The sequence below is a fragment of the Monoraphidium neglectum genome, assembly GCF_000611645.1.
Source record: "Monoraphidium neglectum strain SAG 48.87 unplaced genomic scaffold scaffold00040, whole genome shotgun sequence".
Lineage (NCBI taxonomy): Eukaryota > Viridiplantae > Chlorophyta > Chlorophyceae > Sphaeropleales > Selenastraceae > Monoraphidium > Monoraphidium neglectum.
In genome coordinates this window covers 22817-40313 of record NW_014013588.1, presented here as the reverse complement: position 1 = coordinate 40313, position 17497 = coordinate 22817, and the positions used below count along the sequence as shown (strand labels likewise).

Genomic DNA, 17497 nt, shown 5'->3' with positions numbered 1-17497 from the left:
TACTGATAAGGTTATAGGTCTTCAACGTCAATGATATGGCCCAGGCGAGGCTGTAGACCGCGGTAATGACGATGAGCCTGATCTGAGTTCGTGCGGAACGCGATGTTCGGTGATAATGCCCAGACGCGTCAAGTTGGAGGGAATGGGTCTCCTACCTCTCACGGGCTGCGGCAAGGCCTGTACTTAGGCGCGCAGGTGCGCGGCTGCCTCTGCCGCTTCCTTCGCATTATTTTGTGCTTTAATGCATACATATATAGTGAGAGATTCGCATAGTGCTGCAGTTGGCTCCGCCCGGCCGGATCGAGGCACGGCCGCCCGACCGCCAACTGCGCCACTCGGCGCACTGGCGTCTCACTGCCAACACACCCACAGGGGAAGCAGATCCCTAGCGGCCGGCTCACACGCCATGAGGGCACAGCAGACGGTAGCGCAGCGCCGTCTGGTCTGCCGCGGCTTCCGATCAAGGCTTTTGCGGCTGCATCGACGCCGGACACTCTGCAAGTGCCGATCCCGCCGACCCGAAGAGCCGCATCGGGTGAGCCAACAGCTAGGTCACCCAAGACAAGAGTTGGCTCATGTTGGAAATTTCCAGAACTTGTGCAACTGCCTTGCGAAATGGCTTGTGAGTGTTTGCACTATCCCATCATGACCACTTCTTAGCCATGCCATGCTGGCCTGCTTCGCAGCTACCAGCACTCACAGGTCTGGAGGCCGAGACAGCCCCCAGGCAGTCGACGTGCCTGTATGGCAGGAGCAGCAGCAGCAGCAGCAGCAGCAGCAGCGTGTGGCGCCGGCGATGTGCGGCGCCAGGCGCATGAGCTCAACGGCAGCTGAAGACCGACTGCCGCCGCTCGCTCGCATGCGCACCCCGCCGCTCGGGCACTTCAGCGAAAGCGGGGCATGGCAGCGATTAGGGGTGTTACGGGACACGCCCTCCCCTGACGGTTTCGAGCAGAAGCTGCAGCAGCAGCAGCAGCAGCAGCAACAGCAACAGCAGCAGCAGCAGCAGCAGCTGCAGCAGCAGCAGCCATCCTGGCAGCCATCTGTGCACCAAGCCCTGCAGAGCGAGCGCTCTACGCCGCTGTCTGCCCTGCCACGACGAGTGTCCCCAATATCCCAACCTATGGTCAGGGCGGCGTCTGCGTCCCCACAGCCCACAGCATTGGCTATGAATGTTGCTCCAGGAACAGCAGGGCCATCACAGGAGGCTTCGTCCATCAGCACTGCCGGCGGCAGGGCAGCTGCGCCTCCCAAAGCAGAGCACGGCCGCTACAGTTCGGCGCCCGGAGCGCCAGCCCAACCCCGGCCCCCCGCTGCCAACTGCGCCGGCTCGGCGGCAGCAGTGGTGCTGCCCGTTTCGCTTGTAGATGCCGGCGGGCTCGGCGAGCAGCAGGAGCAGCAGCAGCAGCAGCAGCAGCAGCAGCAGCAGCGGGGCCAGGAGGACCCGTACGACTCGGCGGCGGTGCGGGCCCGCACCCATGCGTGGGAGGGGCTGCTGCAGCGGCTGCAGGATGCGGGCGGCCAAGATGGGGAGCTGACAGAGCTCGTGTACCTGAAGCACGCGGCCCCAGCCGCGTTGCCCTTCAACCCGTTTGACCTGGAGGTCGGTCGCCAACAATATCTCGTGACCCCCCCACTTGGCATTCAAATTACATTGAATGGTGACGCGCGGATGCTGTGTTGCAAGTGCATCCCCCATAAGCGGACTGAAAGCCCTATGCGGCTGCTAGACACAGCGCTGCGGTCACGCTGACGCGCACACGCGCGTGCAGGTCGCCACACACAGCGAGCTGGCCCAGCTGGCGATGTTCATTACGCTCAGCGCGACGGGCGTGACGCGAGCCACGGCGCGGCCAGGGGCGCCGCCGGCGACAGAGTTCCTCACGTTGGCCCAGTTCAGGCGCGAGGCGCGGCTCCATGGGCGGCTGATGCAGCTCCACGTCTTCAGGTGCGCGGACGCGGTGCGCCTTGCAGCAAATGGCAGGCGCTGACTGCAAGGAGGACTGCTGCTGTCCGGCAGGCCTGCGATGTTTGTGCGGGCTTGCAGTGCAAGCGCCTGCACCACGCCCGCCCATCTCTCCCAGGCGGTTCCGCGAGTGGAAGTCGTTCGCCATCTGGCGGCGCAGCGTGCACCAGCGCAAATTGGCAAGCAGCAGCGGCAGCCTCTGCGCGGGCCTGTTTGTACTCCACCCGCACCTGCGCCAGGCGCTCGTGCACGTCAGGTGGGACCGCGCGCCTTAGCTGCCCTGCATCACTTGGGGCGTTTCACCGCCATGTGATCCATGGGCTAATTTCAAGTGGCAGCTCGCGACAAGTCAAGCCTACTCATTCCGTTGGCCAGGGAGGCCTGCCTGGAGGTGGAAGCAATCCGCCTGCACCGGTTGGAGCCGGCGGCGCCCATGTCACTCGACGAACTAGTGGAGCTGCACGGCGCAGCAGCCGAGGGGGCAGTTGCAAAGCTTGAGCAGGTGCGCGCATGTGCATGAGATCCGGCTGTGCGTTGACAGCAGGTAAAATTTTTCTGCAACAACTTGATGTTGACCGGTTGTGCCCTGGGGTTGTGCTCAAACTTTTGCTGCGGCTTTCCGCATCGATGGCAAGATTGCGACCGCTTAGCTTTGGGGAGTTGTGCGCGTCGATTCCCACTGCCGCAGGTGTCGTCGCGGGCGCTAGCAGTAGTGCAGGCCGCATGCGAGGCGGACCTACAGGCGATGGAGGCTCAGATGGCAGCTGCGCCCTCGAAATCGGCGGCGGGGCTTGCCGGGCCCGGCGGCCAGCAGCAGGCAGCGTCTGCGGTCGCTCCTGCTGCCGCTGCCGCGTTGAGGCGGGCGTCGACAGGGGATTGCTGCGCTGTAGGCGAGGACAGCGCCGCCGTGTCGTACGCCGTGCAGGCAGCTAGGCGGAGCGAGAAGCGGAGGATTGCAGGTAAGTTCCGCTCGCAACAGCACTGTGGGGCTGTCCAGCTGTGCTCATCTCCACCTTGGGTGCCTCACTCAACAGGCAAGGACGGCACTGCCAACTTATAAGAATGCAGCGCTGTCTTGGTGCAAGACGGCGCGGTCCCTGCATCACCCCTCTTTTGAACGTACTACAGGTTTTGTGCGGCTGCTGGACTTCCACATCGCCGAGGCCCTCAGACGCATGGTGTTGGGCAGCCTGGCTGACATGCTGCACGCACTGATGCAGGTAATTACTTGCCGGCTGCTTCAGCTACATGTTACGTACCTCATCTGGTGTTCATGGAGTCCACTAACCGCCTGCTCCATGCCGGTGGTCAACACCTGTGCTTCTTAGGACTGCCCGCTGCACCTTGTCGTGCAGGCAGCACCCAAGGAGGAGCTTAAGGGGCTCTTTGGCAACCACCTGTACAGCAGCAGCAGCTGCAGCCTCGTCCCTGGCAGTGGCAAACCTGTCCCTGCAGTCACAGCGTCAGCAGCTGGGAGGCAGCATGCACACCTCACCAGCGCGCTTCGTGAGCCGTCGCAGCAGGAGGAAACTCAGCAGCAGCCAGGCCGGGGTGTGGTGCTGCCGGTGCTGCGCCTCCAGCTGCTGCTGCACGAGGCATCCGGCATCCAGCAACGGGACGCGCTGGTGTTTGAGCCCGCAATCCATGCGTTTGCAGACGCCCTGGTCAGCGCGCAGAAGCGCATGCTGGTGGTGGCGCGGCGCGTGCCTCGGCTGCTGCTAGCGCCGCAGCTTCAGGTGTGTCGCTTGTACGACACAATGATAAAGCAGCTGACTCCGAATCCATCTCAGCTGCCATTTGAGTGCATTTTCTGGGCTTCCAAAGGCCACTCCAGGAGCCCTGCTGCTGAGCATGCGCCTGCTCCTACGCACCCTCCTCACAATTTGCAGGCCGTCATGGAGGCACCCCCAGGAGGCCTCGCCACCGACCCAGAGGGCCCGCTGCCGGCCATGCTAGAGTCCGATGCAACTGCCCTGAGGGAGCTGCTGGCACGTGCAGTGGCTTCCGCCGCCAAGGTGGGGCAGCGGCACGCGGGCAGCATGGCGCACCTGGCGGCCATCGTCGGCGCAAACAGGTGGGCCGAGCGATTTTGCTGGACCGCGCGTTTTGTGACGGCGGATGCACGCATGTGTGTTGTTGCGGAATCCGGCTGCACCCATGGTTGATTTGACTTGTGTCATCTGGGGCTGCATAAAATCTTGGCTTGAAGCCAGATATGCGGCTGTGACCCAGCGATTTCACCCCTCCCAAACGCTTACACGCGCCCCAGGGGCGTCTCGCGTCACGGCTTGGCTTGTGAGGTTGCGGAGGGCCGCAAGGGCCTTGAGGACCTCAGGAGGTGGGGCATGGGGGCTTGAGGGGCGGCAAGGGTGTCAAAGACAGGGTATTGTGGGGGTACCCAACTGGGGTAGCAGCAGGCCTCGCGCATGAGCACATGGGTGTTGGCAGCCGTGTGCTGACTATCCACGCACGGCCATTGGGGCTGAAACGTGCAGGGATCTGAAGACCTATGCCGCGCAGCTGGAGGAGATTCGACGCCTGCCACCAGTCAGGTAAGGAGAGTTTCAAGATGCTCAAGTGCCTGCCAGCATGCCTTTGCATAGGTTTGAAAGCTTGTCTGCACACCACAGGCATGGGCACAGCTGCTGCGGTGCGGCCGTTGACGAATGCACAAGTTATTTGATTGAGACCCCCTCGTACATATCCGCTTAATAGCGTGTATAGAAATCCAAAGGAGTCCATCAGCGTAGAAGTGTGATCAGTGTAGAAACTCCAGTTACGCATCACAATTGCTGACCAACAGCCCACCTGGCGCACCCCTAATCTCCAGGCATCTGGGCATCCTGCAGGTCCACCAGGCCCGCCTGGCCGCCGCCCTGGAGCCCTCCCCCCAGCGCTGCATCTCCGAGGTGCACTCCCCGCTGCCGGACCTCGCGCGCGCCGCCTGCCGCGCGTTTGTCGCCGACGTCCGGTCGCTCGCCGACGCGGTAGCACGGCCTCCCGGCAGCGCGGAGGAGTTCGTGGCGCACCTCGAGCTCGTGAGGCGGGTGGAGGCGCGGAGGCAGGAGCTGGACAGGCGGCACGATGATGTGAGCGCTGTCATCTGGATGTTGTGATCCTGAGAGTGGGTTTGCATCGGACTGGCCGGCTATCACGTGATGGGTTTGCCATTGGTATGGATGCTCTCCAGGCCTTCAGTCTGCAACCTTGTCTGCTGGAGTGATCCTAATGCGTGGGGCTGCCCTCAAATACTGCTGCGGCCAGGTGGTGGCCCATTACGAGCTCATGTCAGAGTTTGGGGTTCAGCTGGCGCAGGAGGACAGGGAGGCGGCGGCGGGATTGGACGGGGAGGTGCGTGGATGCGGGGAGGACACACGCTGCAGATAGCGGCGAGGGGGGGGGGTGCTTCATGAGACGGGCGTTGAGGGCGCCAGAATGCTGCCGGAATCGACGTGGAAGGGCACGCATGACTGCCAAATACTGTCCGCCAAAAATGTTGAGGCTGTGGTTGGTTGCTGCTGAACGCAAGGGATTCCGCTTGGCTGGGATCGACGGCAATGACGTGGCCCGAACCCCCCTCCGTGCCCAGTTGTGGGCGCTGCGTGACGCCGTGTGGGCGGCGGAGGCCGCCAAGGAGCGGCTGGCGGAGCGCTTCAGGAGGTGGGGCGATGGGCGGCCGCACGGGGTCTCTCGCAACTGAATGGTCTTGATAACTATGTGTCAGGTTTCACATGTTTTTGAAGCCATGCTGATAGGACTTTTCTCCCGACTGCCAAGTATACTGCATCCCACCCGTCTTGAATCGCCATGGATTGCCTCAGGGAGCTGGTTGAGTCCGAGGCTGCCCTGATGCAGGCGGTCGCGGTCGTCAAGGCGGAGACCAGCAGCGAGGCTCTGCTATCCGAAAGCCAAGGTGGGCTGTCGCAGGAATCGCTGATTACAGGGCATCTCGTCGGCCGGCCGAGCTTCGCCGCGGCGGGAGTGTGCCGCTGCAATCGCTCTTGACCCCTATCAATACAACCTCACAGCATCACCAGCTAAGCTCCACTGGCTTTTGGTTGAATCCTTTGGAATCCAAGCTGACAATGTTTTATGAAGTTGCCGTTGCCAAATCGCTGATCCGCAGACGCACCTTGCATGGAGGACGTGACCGCCGACCTGCTGCGCCGCGTCCAGGCGCAGCAGGAGGCGGCCGCACGCATCAGCGAGCTGCAGGCGCTATGCGGCGGCGACCCGCCCGCATGGGAGGCCCTCGGGGAGGTGGCCGCGGAGGTGGAGTTGAAGGCGGCGCTGTGGCGCGGGCTGCGCGAGTGGAACGAGGCGTCGCACGCGTGGGTGGAGCAGAGGCTGTTCGCCCTGGACGTTCCAGGCATAGAGGAGCAGGTGGGGGAATGCGCTCAACATAATAAGGTGCTTTTGATCCAGATGAAGTGGTTTTAGATTTGGGGTTTGGGATAGGTAGACCCTCAACCATGACCCAGGGTTCAATGCTTTGACCTATTGACTAATCTACATGCTGTTTGAGCGACACAGATTTGTCAGTTGGGGCCCTGTGTTGGACCCAACAAACTCCCGCACCCGTGCAGCGTCGCCTTCCAACCTGCCTACCCAATTACATCACACCCCTTTGCCCATGCTCCCAGGTCGAGCGCGCCCACAGCCTCTGCCGCCGCCTGGAGGCCGGCCTGCCGCCCAACCCCGTCGCCGCGGCGCTCCGCGCCGGCGTCTCGAATTGGCAGCTTGCGCTGCCAGCGGTGACCGCGCTGCGCAACGCCGATCTCCGGGAGCGCCACTGGGGCGCCATCGGGGAGCTGTTGGGGGCCGGGCTCGAGAAGAGGGAGGAGAAGGCGCTCTCAGACGTCCTGGCGATCGGGGTGAGTTTGGCCTCGGGGGCCGGCGTGTGCAGGCGGCAGCTGCCGCTGCCTTTCCTCCGAGGGTGGTCCCGCTGATTCATCTGTGCCTAGCAGAAAACGCCTAGCGCCAGCGTCGTCTGGCTGTCCCTGGTGTCGAGGGTGCCCCTCACAGGGTTTGGTGCGTGACGCATGATTGGCCGCGTTCTGATTCGCAGGCGGTGGACCACAGGGAGCAGCTGGTGCAGATCAGCTACGAGGCCAGCCAGGAGGCGGCGCTGGAGGGGCTGCTCGACAGGGTGGCGGGCAAGTGAGCCTGGGGCAGGCGTCCGGCAATACGCAGGCCAGGCTTGCAGACTCAAACCCCCCCACGCGCCTTCCTTCAGGGGGCGCAAAACGCGTTAATTTGTGCCCAGTGCTGCTGGGGGCCCGACCTGTAAGTCTCCCCCCGGCGGCCGCTTGAGCCTGGGCGGCGTGCTCAATAGGCCCCTCACACCATTCCGCGTGCCAGGTGGCGCGGCGTCGAGTTTGGCGTGCGTGCCTACCGCGATGCGAAGGACACCTGGCTGCTGGCCGGCACCGACGACGTCAGCCAGCTGCTGGAGGACTCCCTCATTGCACTGGCCGCCATCGCCGCCAGCAGATACGTCGGGGGCGTCAGGTGGGTGCGCGTTTCCTCGCGTGGCTCGACAAAATGATGTCATTGTACAGGGTTTGTGGGTGTGATCTGACCCTAGGGTGGGCATTTGACAGGAATCATTCGATGATCCATGGGTCTGGATTGGTTCGGGGACGGGCCACGCCATGCGGCTGACGAGCAGGACCTCCTGGGCTGTGTTGCACTGTCCGCTGGGCCCGTCATCCGCCTCCCGCCAGGGCCGACGTCGACCGTCTTGACCGCCAGCTGCGCCTGCTGCGCTCGACGCTGGAGGCGTGGCTGGACGTTCAGCGCGGCTGGCTGGCGCTGGAGCCGGTGTTCGCGGCGCCGGACATACAGCGACAGCTGCCCGCCGAGGCGCGCGCCTTCGCGCAGGTCAGTTGAGTTGACTTTTTGGAGGGAGGCGCGCTGGCAGGTTGCTCTCTAGCCTTTGCCGCGGGCCTCAGCCGCTTGATGTCCACATCCAGCTTGTTTTCAAACTCCAACACACTCTGCCCGCTTCCCTCACAACACCGTGGAAAGGTGGACAAGGCGTTTAAAGACATCATGCGTCGCACCCACGACCGCCCAGACGCCCTCGCCGCCGGCACCACCCCTGGTGGGCAGCGCGGGGCTCGGCCCGGGCTTCAGTGCACCACACGCAGTGCTTGGCTTGCAAGGGCCCCACGCCAGGCCCCACACATGCACCCCGCCAGACGCCGCAACGCAAGACCACACCGCAGCTCGGGGCCCTCCCAGTCAAACCACGCCCGTCACCGGCCCCCAATCCCCCACTTCCAGCAACCGTCACCCTTGACCCTCTTCAACCCCGGCCCCGCGGCCTTCAGGTTGGCTGGAGGCCCTGGCCAAGTGTGGCGCCACCCTTGAGGAGGTGAACAAGGCGCTGGAGGACTACCTTGAGGCCAAGAGGACGGCGTTCCCCAGGTGTCCCCAGAGTGTCCTCTCTGCCGGCAGGGTGGCCGGGCAAACCCTGGCAGCCATTGCGTGGACGCTCCCCTTTTGCTGAGGTGCCGCAACACCGCCTCACCACCTGTGACGCCCTGCCGTTTCAAAGCACTGCCATGGGCTGCCTTGCTGGCCTCGTGGCCATTGTGTATGGCCCAACAATTGTGAGAATGGCTCGTACCATGCGAGCGCACCCCCCCCCCTTCCTCCATCCATCGTCCTTCCATCAATATGGCGGACGCGTGACCACTCACCCTTGTTCTCATGCCACCCCCCAAGGCTCTATTTCCTGTCCAACGAGGAGCTTCTGGACATTCTGGCGCAGGCGAAGAACCCAGCAGCAGTGCAACCACACATCAACAAGTGCTTTGAGGGCGTCCGCGCCCTCGACTTTGCGTCCGGCGCCTCCCCAGAGGCCGCCGCGCCGCCCCAGGCGCCGGCAGCCGCGCTGGGGCCGGGGGCGGGGGCGGCCACAGCTGCGGTGCATGGCGTGCGGCCGGCGCCGGAGGTGGTGGGGCTGCTGAGCCCTGAAGGGGAGCGCCTGGCCTTTGGGAAGGCCGTCAAGGTGGGTGTTGCCTTGCACTTCCTCTCCTTGGTTAGGAGGAGGTGCATGCTCACCTTGCCTTTCTTGCTGCCATGTTGCTCACCTTACTCGATGATGTTGTCTGGATCAACTGGTCCATGAAAACAATGCACTGCGCGTTCTGAATAACCACACACCAGGCCAGGGGCCTGGTGGAGAGCTGGCTGGGCGCCGTGGAGGGCGGCATGCGCTTGGCGCTCAAGGCCGAGGCGCGCCGCTGCGTGCGCGAATACGCCCAGCTGCCAGGGATGGCGATTGTGGGCGAAGCCTCCCTCGGCCCGGAGGTGTCCTCTGGCCTCGCCAGTGGCTGGGTAGGAGGCACTGTCAGCGAGCCTGGGGTCCGCAGCGGCGGCGGCGGCGGCGGCATGAGCGCAGCGGGCGGCCAGGCTCGGCAGGGCCGCGAAGAGCTGCAGGCTGGTGGATGGGGGCTGATGTCGCGCGGCCAGTGGGCGCTGCACCAGCCGGCTCAGCTGGCAATCGTCATTTCCAACGTTTTCTGGTGCCACGCTGCGGAGGCGGCGCTGGAGGCGGCTGCGGCCGGGGACGTCACGCGCGGGGCCGCGGCTGGGGCATCGCTCGGGGACCTCGAGCGGCGGTGCGGAGAGCAGCTGGAGGACATGATTCGGCTCGTGAGGGGCGGGCTGACGGAGCTGCAGCGGAGGGTGAGCGGGTTCCCTTTTGGTGCGATGCATGTGGTGCCGTCGTCATCATGCAGCGCGGGCCGGCTTAATCATGCAAAGTCAGCCCATCACCTTGAGCAGCACCAAGGGCTTTCAGCATTTCGCTCTCTGGCAGCAATTGTCTGGTCAAACCATTGCTTCTTGCAACCACATGCCCCTGACCCAACGCCCTGCCGCCAGTCCGCCGTGGCGCTCATCACCATCGACGTGCACAACCGAGACGTGGCCCGCCACCTGGCCGAGGCGCGCGCGGCGTCGCCGGCCGACTTTGCGTGGCAGGCGCGGCTGCGGTATGAGTTTGATCGCGACACGGACATGGTGGTGGTGCGCCACGTCAGCGCCAGGTGGGTGTGCAACTTTTGGCAACCCTGGTGGTTGTGGATGGGCCCTGTGAGTGGCAACAAGCGGGAGCTTATCCTCAGCTGGAGCCGTGCAGGACAGCCAGTCGGGGGTTCATGAGCGTTCTTGGCTTTTGATGGTGACGTCAGCCATCACACGTCACGTGCCGACTCATCGTGCTCCCGCTCAACAACCCCTCACCCGCCCGAAGGTTTGACTATGCCTACGAGTACTTGGGGGCCCAGCCGCGCCTGGTGGTGACGCCCACGACAGACAGGTGCTACCTCACGCTCACGGGGGCGCTGCGCCTGCGGCTGGGCGGCGCCCCGGCAGGTCCCGCAGGTGCGTCGCTGCTCGGGAGCCCGCTCGGCGCCCGGGCGCTGCGGGTCCCAACTCAGTCGCTCAGCCCTGCCCGCATCGCCTACTTGTATGAGCCATGTCGCAGCATCCGTGCACGCCTCCTTTCCTCACGTGCGGCACCTGCGCGCCGCTGGTGTGCAAGACCAATCATGCACTCTGTACGGCTGCCGATCGCCCCTCGTTTGACCCAGGCACTGGCAAGACCGAGACGGTCAAGGACCTTGGGAAGGCCCTGGGGGCGCAGGTGGTCGTATTCAACTGCGCAGAGCACCTGGATCACAGGCACGCATGCGCGGGGGCGGTGCTGTTGCCTGTGGGGATGCAGCTGTGTGTCGGCTTGATGACCTGCCGGTGGAGGGGGAGGTGGTGCTGTCAGCGCCTTAGTGCCGCGGGCCATGCGGGTGCTTGCAGCACATATGGCATCTCTCAATCGCCTGCCACCGAGCTCACCTCTTGTTTGGCGACAGGAATGGGGCTGTTGCACGAGTCAGCAAGGCTTCCCCTGCGCCGCGCGGTGCACAGGTTCATGGCCAAGTTCTTCAGGGGGCTGGCCCAAGCAGGGGCGTGGGCCTGCTTTGACGAATTCAACCGCATCAACGTGGAGGTGAGGGGAAGGGAGCGATTTCTGGGGAGCGCAAGTAGTCCGCAGACATCCTGCTTGACGTATGGTCTGCCATGAACCAGGATCAAGCCAGGCCACCCCTGATTTTCACGCAGGCAAACAGGGTTGCACTTGCTTGCCGCCCTGCTTGACGCTGCGGGTTCGCCTGTCGCCGCCAATCCCACCAAACCAGGTGCTGTCCGTCGTCGCGCAGCAGCTGCACGCGCTGCAGTCCGCGCTGCGCACCTGCGCGGAGCGCGTAGTGTTTGAGGGCCGCGAGATGCGCGTGCTGCCGGGGTGCGGCGTGTTTGTGACGATGAACCCCGGCTACGCCGGCCGCACAGAACTGCCAGACAACCTGAAGGTGAGCAAGGGTGCTTGCCTTTTCCTCGACAAACAGTTGTCATTGCAATGCAGTTCATGACCATCACGATAGCACTTGGCACGAGCCGCTGCGCCGTCCGCCTCCAGCCCCTCAAACGGTGCTCCATGTGAATGCGCGCGCCAGGCCCTGTTCCGACCCGTGGCGATGGTGGCCCCTGACTGCGCCCTGGTGGCGGAGGTGACGCTGTTTGCCGAGGGGTTCAGCGACGCCCGCCGCCTGGCCGGCAAGATGACGGCGCTCTACCGCATCGCGGAGGAGCAGCTCTCCAGACAGGTTTGGTGGGGGCTGCAGGGAGAGCGGCGGGAGGGCAGGGAGGGCAGAGAAGAGCAAGGAGGGCAGCGGCATGCAGGGGAGGCGGGGTGCTGATAGGGTGGGCGACCCTCGTGCCGCATGGGCGAAGGGGCTGCAACGTTGGACCTTGAAGGCAGGAATTCACGTTTTGTAGTGCTGTAAGGACTTGGAGCTGGGTAGGTAACTAACAAGCACATGTGCTCACCTCCATGTCAGCTGAATGACTGCTCGTGCCTTCCACCAATCGTCTCTGCATTCCCCTTCCCGCGTCTCCTGCCCATCCGCCCGTCTGAAACCCCGGCAACTCACTGCAAAGGACCACTACGACTTTGGCATGAGGGCCCTCAAGAGCGTCCTGCTGATGGCTGGCGCCGCCAAGCGCGCCGCACCAGACAGCGATGACGAGGACGCGGTGCTCATCGCCGCCATGCGGGATGCCAACCTCCCAAAGCTGACGTCAGAGGTGGGCGCGGCAAATCATTCGCGGGGAAAGCACTGGCACAAAAGGGTGTGCTAGGATTGGGACTAGGATTGCTGCATGTGCTGGCGCCTCTTGCCTTTCTCATGCAGGCTGGCGGCCGCGTTCCCGGGCGCCGCCTGCTGCCCTTGCTGCCTGCTTGACCTTTTGACTGCAACACCGCAAACCCGGGGGCTGGTGAGCGCAAGGCCGTTACCCCACTCTTGCAGTGCGTCCATCCCCACAATCCAACCTTGTTTGACCCCTGGTCCCCCTTTCTGCAGGATGGTGTGCTGTTCGAGTCAATCATATCAGACCTCTTCCCGGCGGCCGCCCCGCCCGCGCTGCGCGCCGGCGAGCTGCGGCGCGCGCTGGCGGCGGCGCTGTTGTCCCGCGGGCTGCAGGCGGCCGAGGGGCTGGTGGTGAAGGCCGTGCAGCTGAGGGAGACGCTGGGCGTGAGGTTTGGCGTCATGATCGTCGGGCAAGCAGGTGGGGTTACGCACGCGTGTCCGCTTGATGCGGAGTGGGGCTAAGGCTTTGTTCAAACAGAAAAGGTGTGCACAGCAGAGCCTGGCATCATCATGGAACATCCTAAGGCCTGTTTGTAGCCGCACGAGGGGTTCGGGTCCCAAGGTCACCAGCACCCCGTCAATGCAGGGAGCGGCAAGACAACCTGCCACGAGGCCCTGCAGGCAGCTCTGAACCTGCTGCATGGACCCAAGTACTCGCTGCCGGAGGCGCAGCCCTCCCCTCAGCACCACAACCAGCTCTCGGGCGGCGCGGACGAGGCGCCGCCGCTCAGGTCTGCTGTCGAGGTTGTGCTGCTCAACCCCAAGAGCTTGGAGCTGGCAGAATTGTACGGCAGCTACAACCCCTCGACCGGCGAGTGGCGGGACGGCCTCGCCTCTGCAGTCGTGCGGAGCGCAACGGCGGCGGCTGCAGCAGCCGCTGCAGCGGGCGTGGAGGGGCAGCAGGACTGGGTGGTGTTTGATGGGCCAGTGGACGCGCTTTGGATTGAGAGCATGAACACAGGTGAGGATGGATTTCCAGTGGTTTGCGAGCGTATCATGACTCAGCTAAGCAACAGCTGAATCGTCTCTTCCAGAAGTGATAAGGGCACAATCAGGCTCAGCATCTCACCAAGCTTCACACTCGTTATAACTTTGATCTTGCCCAGCCTTGCTGCCGCCCTCTGTCTCCTCAAACCCCATTCTCCACCCCGCCGTCCTCATACTGTCATTCGCCCCTCCCCCTTTTCCTCCACCGCACCGCAGTGCTCGACGACAACTGCATGCTCTGCCTGCCCAATGGGGAGCGCATCCGCCTTGATCCACGGCGCATGCGGATGCTGTTCGAGGTGGAGGGCCTGCAGCACGCGTCACCCGCAACAGTCAGCAGGTGCGCGTGGAAGCGATTGTGTGCGGTGCCGATGCCGGCGGCAAGGCAGTGCAACCGGGCCGGCCCTGCTCATATCTGCGGGCGCCATGTCATAGACGCAGCGTTACTCATTACAATACCATAATGGAGTGATCGTTAAGCTCATCATCGTCAGTGGCAAGGAGATCAGCACCAGTAACATGGGTGTGAGCTGTCTCCACCACACCTACTTGCGCCATGGCCCCCAACATGCCCCACCGCACACACTCACAGGTGCGGCATGGTCTACATGCCGCCCGGCGCCGTCGGGTGGCGACCCTTCGCCCGCAGCTGGCTGCAGGCGCTCCCCCTCAAAGCGGCCACCACCGACGATGCGGGCTGCGACCCTGACCAGCGTGTGTCGGGTTGGCAGCCGCAGGGGAGCGAAGCCGTGGGCGAGGCCGTACCTCCTACCGACTGCGCTGCTGAGGATCCCCCATCTACACCGCCGCAGCCTCGTCAGCAGGAGGACGGGTGCGGCCCTGCGGGGCCACAGCTGGAGCCAGTCCAGGAGTTCCTGTGGTCGCTGCTCGACGCGTGGGTCGACCCGCTGCTGGCGTGGGTGCGCGCGCGCGGCAAGGAGGCCGTCGCGACGGTCGATGTGGGCTTGGTGCAGGCGGCGGCGACGCTGCTCGGGCGCTTGCTGGAGACCGAGGGGTGAGGCTCGTTGTGGGCGCACATGACCCACTGCCAAGCGCCGTCCTAATAGCCGGGCGGGTTAGAACAGGCGCAATTCGTGCCTGAGATCCACAGAGCTCCAATTGCACATCAATGCACCCACGCCAAGCTCTCAAAACCCTCATTGTAATTGACCGTGCCCTGCTCGATCGCACCCTGCCAGGCGGCACTGCCTGGAGACGGGGCCGCTCACAGATGCCCAGCGGGTATCCCTGCAGTACATGACCGCCTACGCCGTCGTCTGGGGCCTGGGAGGCAACCTCGACGCGGCCAGCCGCGACAGCTTTGACCAGGCCGCCAGGAAGCTGCTGAACGGCTCCGCCAACTACCCTGCGGGCGCGGGCACCGTGTTTGACTACCGGCTGGATGTCAAGAGGTTGGTGCCGGCCGGCCCCCAAAAGCCTCTTGATGCTTCGTCGGCACACATATGGACACGTGTACTGCTAATTTTCAAGCACAGCTCAAAAACCGCAATAGTCACTTGATGCACATTACTCTCAAACACATGCATCGATGTCTCTCCTTGTTCAGGTCGGCCTTTGTGCGCTGGGAGGACTGCCTGCCGCCCTTCCACTACGACACCGTGGCCCCCTTCTCATCCATTTTCGTGCCCACCGCCGACACCGAAAAGTACGGCGCCATGCTGCGCAGCTGCCTGGAAGCCGGCCGCCCCGCCCTGCTGGTCGGCGACAGCGGCGCTGGAAAGAGCACAATCGTGGCAAGCCAGCTGGAGTTGATGGCCCGGGGCTTCGACGCCGGCGGGGGCTGCGGCGGCCAGGACGGCGGCGGCAGGGGTGTTGCGACGGCGCTGCTGGCTTGCTCGGCGCTGACGGGCTGCGGGACGGTGCAGGGGCTGCTGCAGTCAAAGCTGGCGAAGCGCAGCGGCAGGTGGGGGCAGCGATTCCGCCTCATCACATGGGTCTAGCCCCGGGGCGCGTATCGCTTGCTGGGGAGGCAACGCCTGTCTCTGCGGGCGCACTGCCTGATTTTGTAGCTTGCCTGCCCTGCGTGGCGCCGTTGGCACGCCTGCCAACACGGGTGCAATCTTGCTGCAGGCTGGAGCCCCTGGAGCCTGGCAAGCAGCTGGTGCTGTTTGTGGACGACATCAACCTGCCAGCCAGGGAGCAGCATGGCGCTCAGGTAAGGGAACGCCCTGAATGACATGCACCCTGACGGTACATGTGCTTGGCGCATGTGCCGCACCCTTCGCCAAATCCTGCGCCTGCACAAGCATCTGCCTGCGCCTGCTCTGCAACCCACCCTCTGACACCCCATGCGCACACACACATTCACACACACGCACGCACGCACACAATCTCTCTCTACTAAAAACTCACACACAATCTCAACACAAATGCAAACACAATTCCCTCCACCCGTACATACAAACACACTCACACACATGATACACATCCTGCTCTTGAGCTGCTACGTCTTCTCATCGACCGCCGCGGCCTGTACGATCGAAAGTCCCTCGCGTGGTGGCCCACCTCGCCCCTCGCCGTGGCCGCCGCCTGCGGCCCGCCCGGCGGCGGCCGCCAGCCGATGAGCGCGCGGCTGACGCGCCACTTTGTGCAGCTGGCGGTGCCGCCTCCGGGGGAGGCGGGCGTCGGGCGGGTGTGCACGGCGATCCTGGGCGGATTCCTTGAGGCTCACTTCACTCCAGGTGGGCCATCACATGGGATTGAGATTAATTGGGTGCGGGCTGTTTGCTGCGTTAAAAATCGTACCTCCTCAATCCGACGAAAGTCTACAGTGTGTGCTGTTGCGCCTGACGTCATCCTAGTTGACTCCGGCCTCGCGTAGTGCGCTCATTGGTGCCCGCCCTGACTGATCTTGGGATGCACTGCAGACGTCACCAGCCGCATGCTGGAGCCGCTGGTGGCGGCGAGCGTGGAGGTGTTCCGGCGCGTGTCCTCCTGCCTGCTGCCCACGCCCAGCCGCAGCCACTACGTCTTCAGCCTCAGGGACGTCGGCAAGGCGCTGCAGGTGTGGTGGGGCGCACGCGCCCACGCGTCCACGTGCGTTCCGATTGCCAGCATCACGTCTGCTGACCTTGGACGCAAACGTAAAAAGGGACACTTGCACTAATCAAACTTGCAAAGGCTGTGCAGTCCCTGCAAATCCAGGCCGATATGGCACGGGCGCCTACTGTACAATTGGTCCTGATGAGTACACATACCACCTGCGCCCACTAACCGCAGGGCATGACCCAGGTCCGGCCCGCGCAGTGCGGCGCCAACGTGCGATCGGCGCTGCAGCGCCTGTGGCTGCACGAGCACCTGCGCGTCTACGGGGACCGCCTGGTGGACGGCGGCGACGCGGCGTGGCTGCGGGGGGCGCTGCTGGACGTGATGCGCGCGCGGTTCGACTGCCGCCAGGAGTACGCCGAGCTGTTTGACCCGGATAAGGAGGTCATTTTCGGTAAGGGCTGGCAGCCTGGGGATTTTGACGATTGGTGGCGCCTGCTTGCTTGTTCAGAGGGCCAGGGTGTGCTGTGTTTGTATGTGCATGCCGCAGCTGGCGTAGGCGCGCCCTTTCATGCGCCGGCTCTGCACTTTGGCAGAGCCTGCCAAAGGAACCTCAGGCTGTTGGAAACCCTCATGACACGATGGAGTCGTCCCGTCGCCCGCCCGCACCGCGCGAACGCACCTCAAGGTGACTTCCTGAAACCGGGCGCGCCGCGCGACCAGCGGCCGTACGAGGAGCTACCCTCCGACCCGGCCCGGCTCGCGCGGCTGCTAGAGACATACCAGGTGAAACGATAACGGTTGTGCGATCCAGACTACCAGGTGTGAGTTCTTTTTGCCTGTTCAGCCCAAGGCACCACCCTTGTGCCTTGAACTCTGACTGATGTGCGTTGGGCAACAACTCATAGCACTCAGTGGCGACCGCCCCTGCATCACAGTTGCCAGACAACCGGCTGCACCCGGATGCATGTTCTCCCCACACAGGACGAAATATTGCTGGGCGCGCGTCCCCGCGCGCCTCCGCCCGCGGCGCCTGGTCGCTCTGCTGGCACCGACGATGGCCGCGCTGCGCGGCCCCAAGCCGCCTCATCAAGTCGCCTCGTTTTCTTCAGGGATGCTGCACGGCATGTGGCCAGGCTTGCACGCATATTCCGGCAGCCCAGGTGAGCTGGAGAACCTTTCAGACGCACCTGGCAGTCTCACCTGACACAACAATTGCAGCGTGCGCAGTTATGCGAGCTCTGCCTGCTTCGGCATCAAAGAGTCTGCTTGCGGTATGATTTTGTCAACAGCAGTCTGCCATGCTCGTGCCATGCGG

General features: G+C 64.1%; 1 protein-coding gene across 1 annotated transcript; it reads left to right on the top strand.

Annotated features, from left to right (window-relative positions):
- Nucleotides 1-615: 615 nt before the first annotated feature.
- Nucleotides 616-16977, top strand: MNEG_0491 (Dynein heavy chain 1, axonemal; the record flags this gene model as incomplete). The annotated part of the gene is made up of 41 exons (XM_014051027.1): nt 616-622; nt 1368-1603; nt 1773-1948; nt 2085-2222; nt 2342-2468; nt 2655-2925; nt 3095-3186; nt 3322-3702; nt 3856-4040; nt 4236-4304; nt 4462-4518; nt 4797-5055; nt 5231-5317; nt 5556-5626; nt 5788-5879; nt 6093-6349; nt 6610-6840; nt 7035-7126; nt 7328-7477; nt 7693-7853; nt 8302-8398; nt 8699-8984; nt 9143-9664; nt 9863-10026; nt 10233-10363; nt 10573-10708; nt 10904-10985; nt 11176-11346; nt 11491-11640; nt 11975-12121; nt 12400-12604; nt 12773-13147; nt 13390-13513; nt 13766-14188; nt 14373-14585; nt 14741-15097; nt 15265-15349; nt 15680-15875; nt 16062-16198; nt 16414-16633; nt 16868-16977. The coding sequence occupies 41 exons, from the start codon at nt 616-618 to the stop codon at nt 16975-16977; spliced, it is 7470 nt and encodes a 2489-aa protein (XP_013906481.1).
- Between the last annotated feature and the right edge of the window lie 520 nt (nt 16978-17497).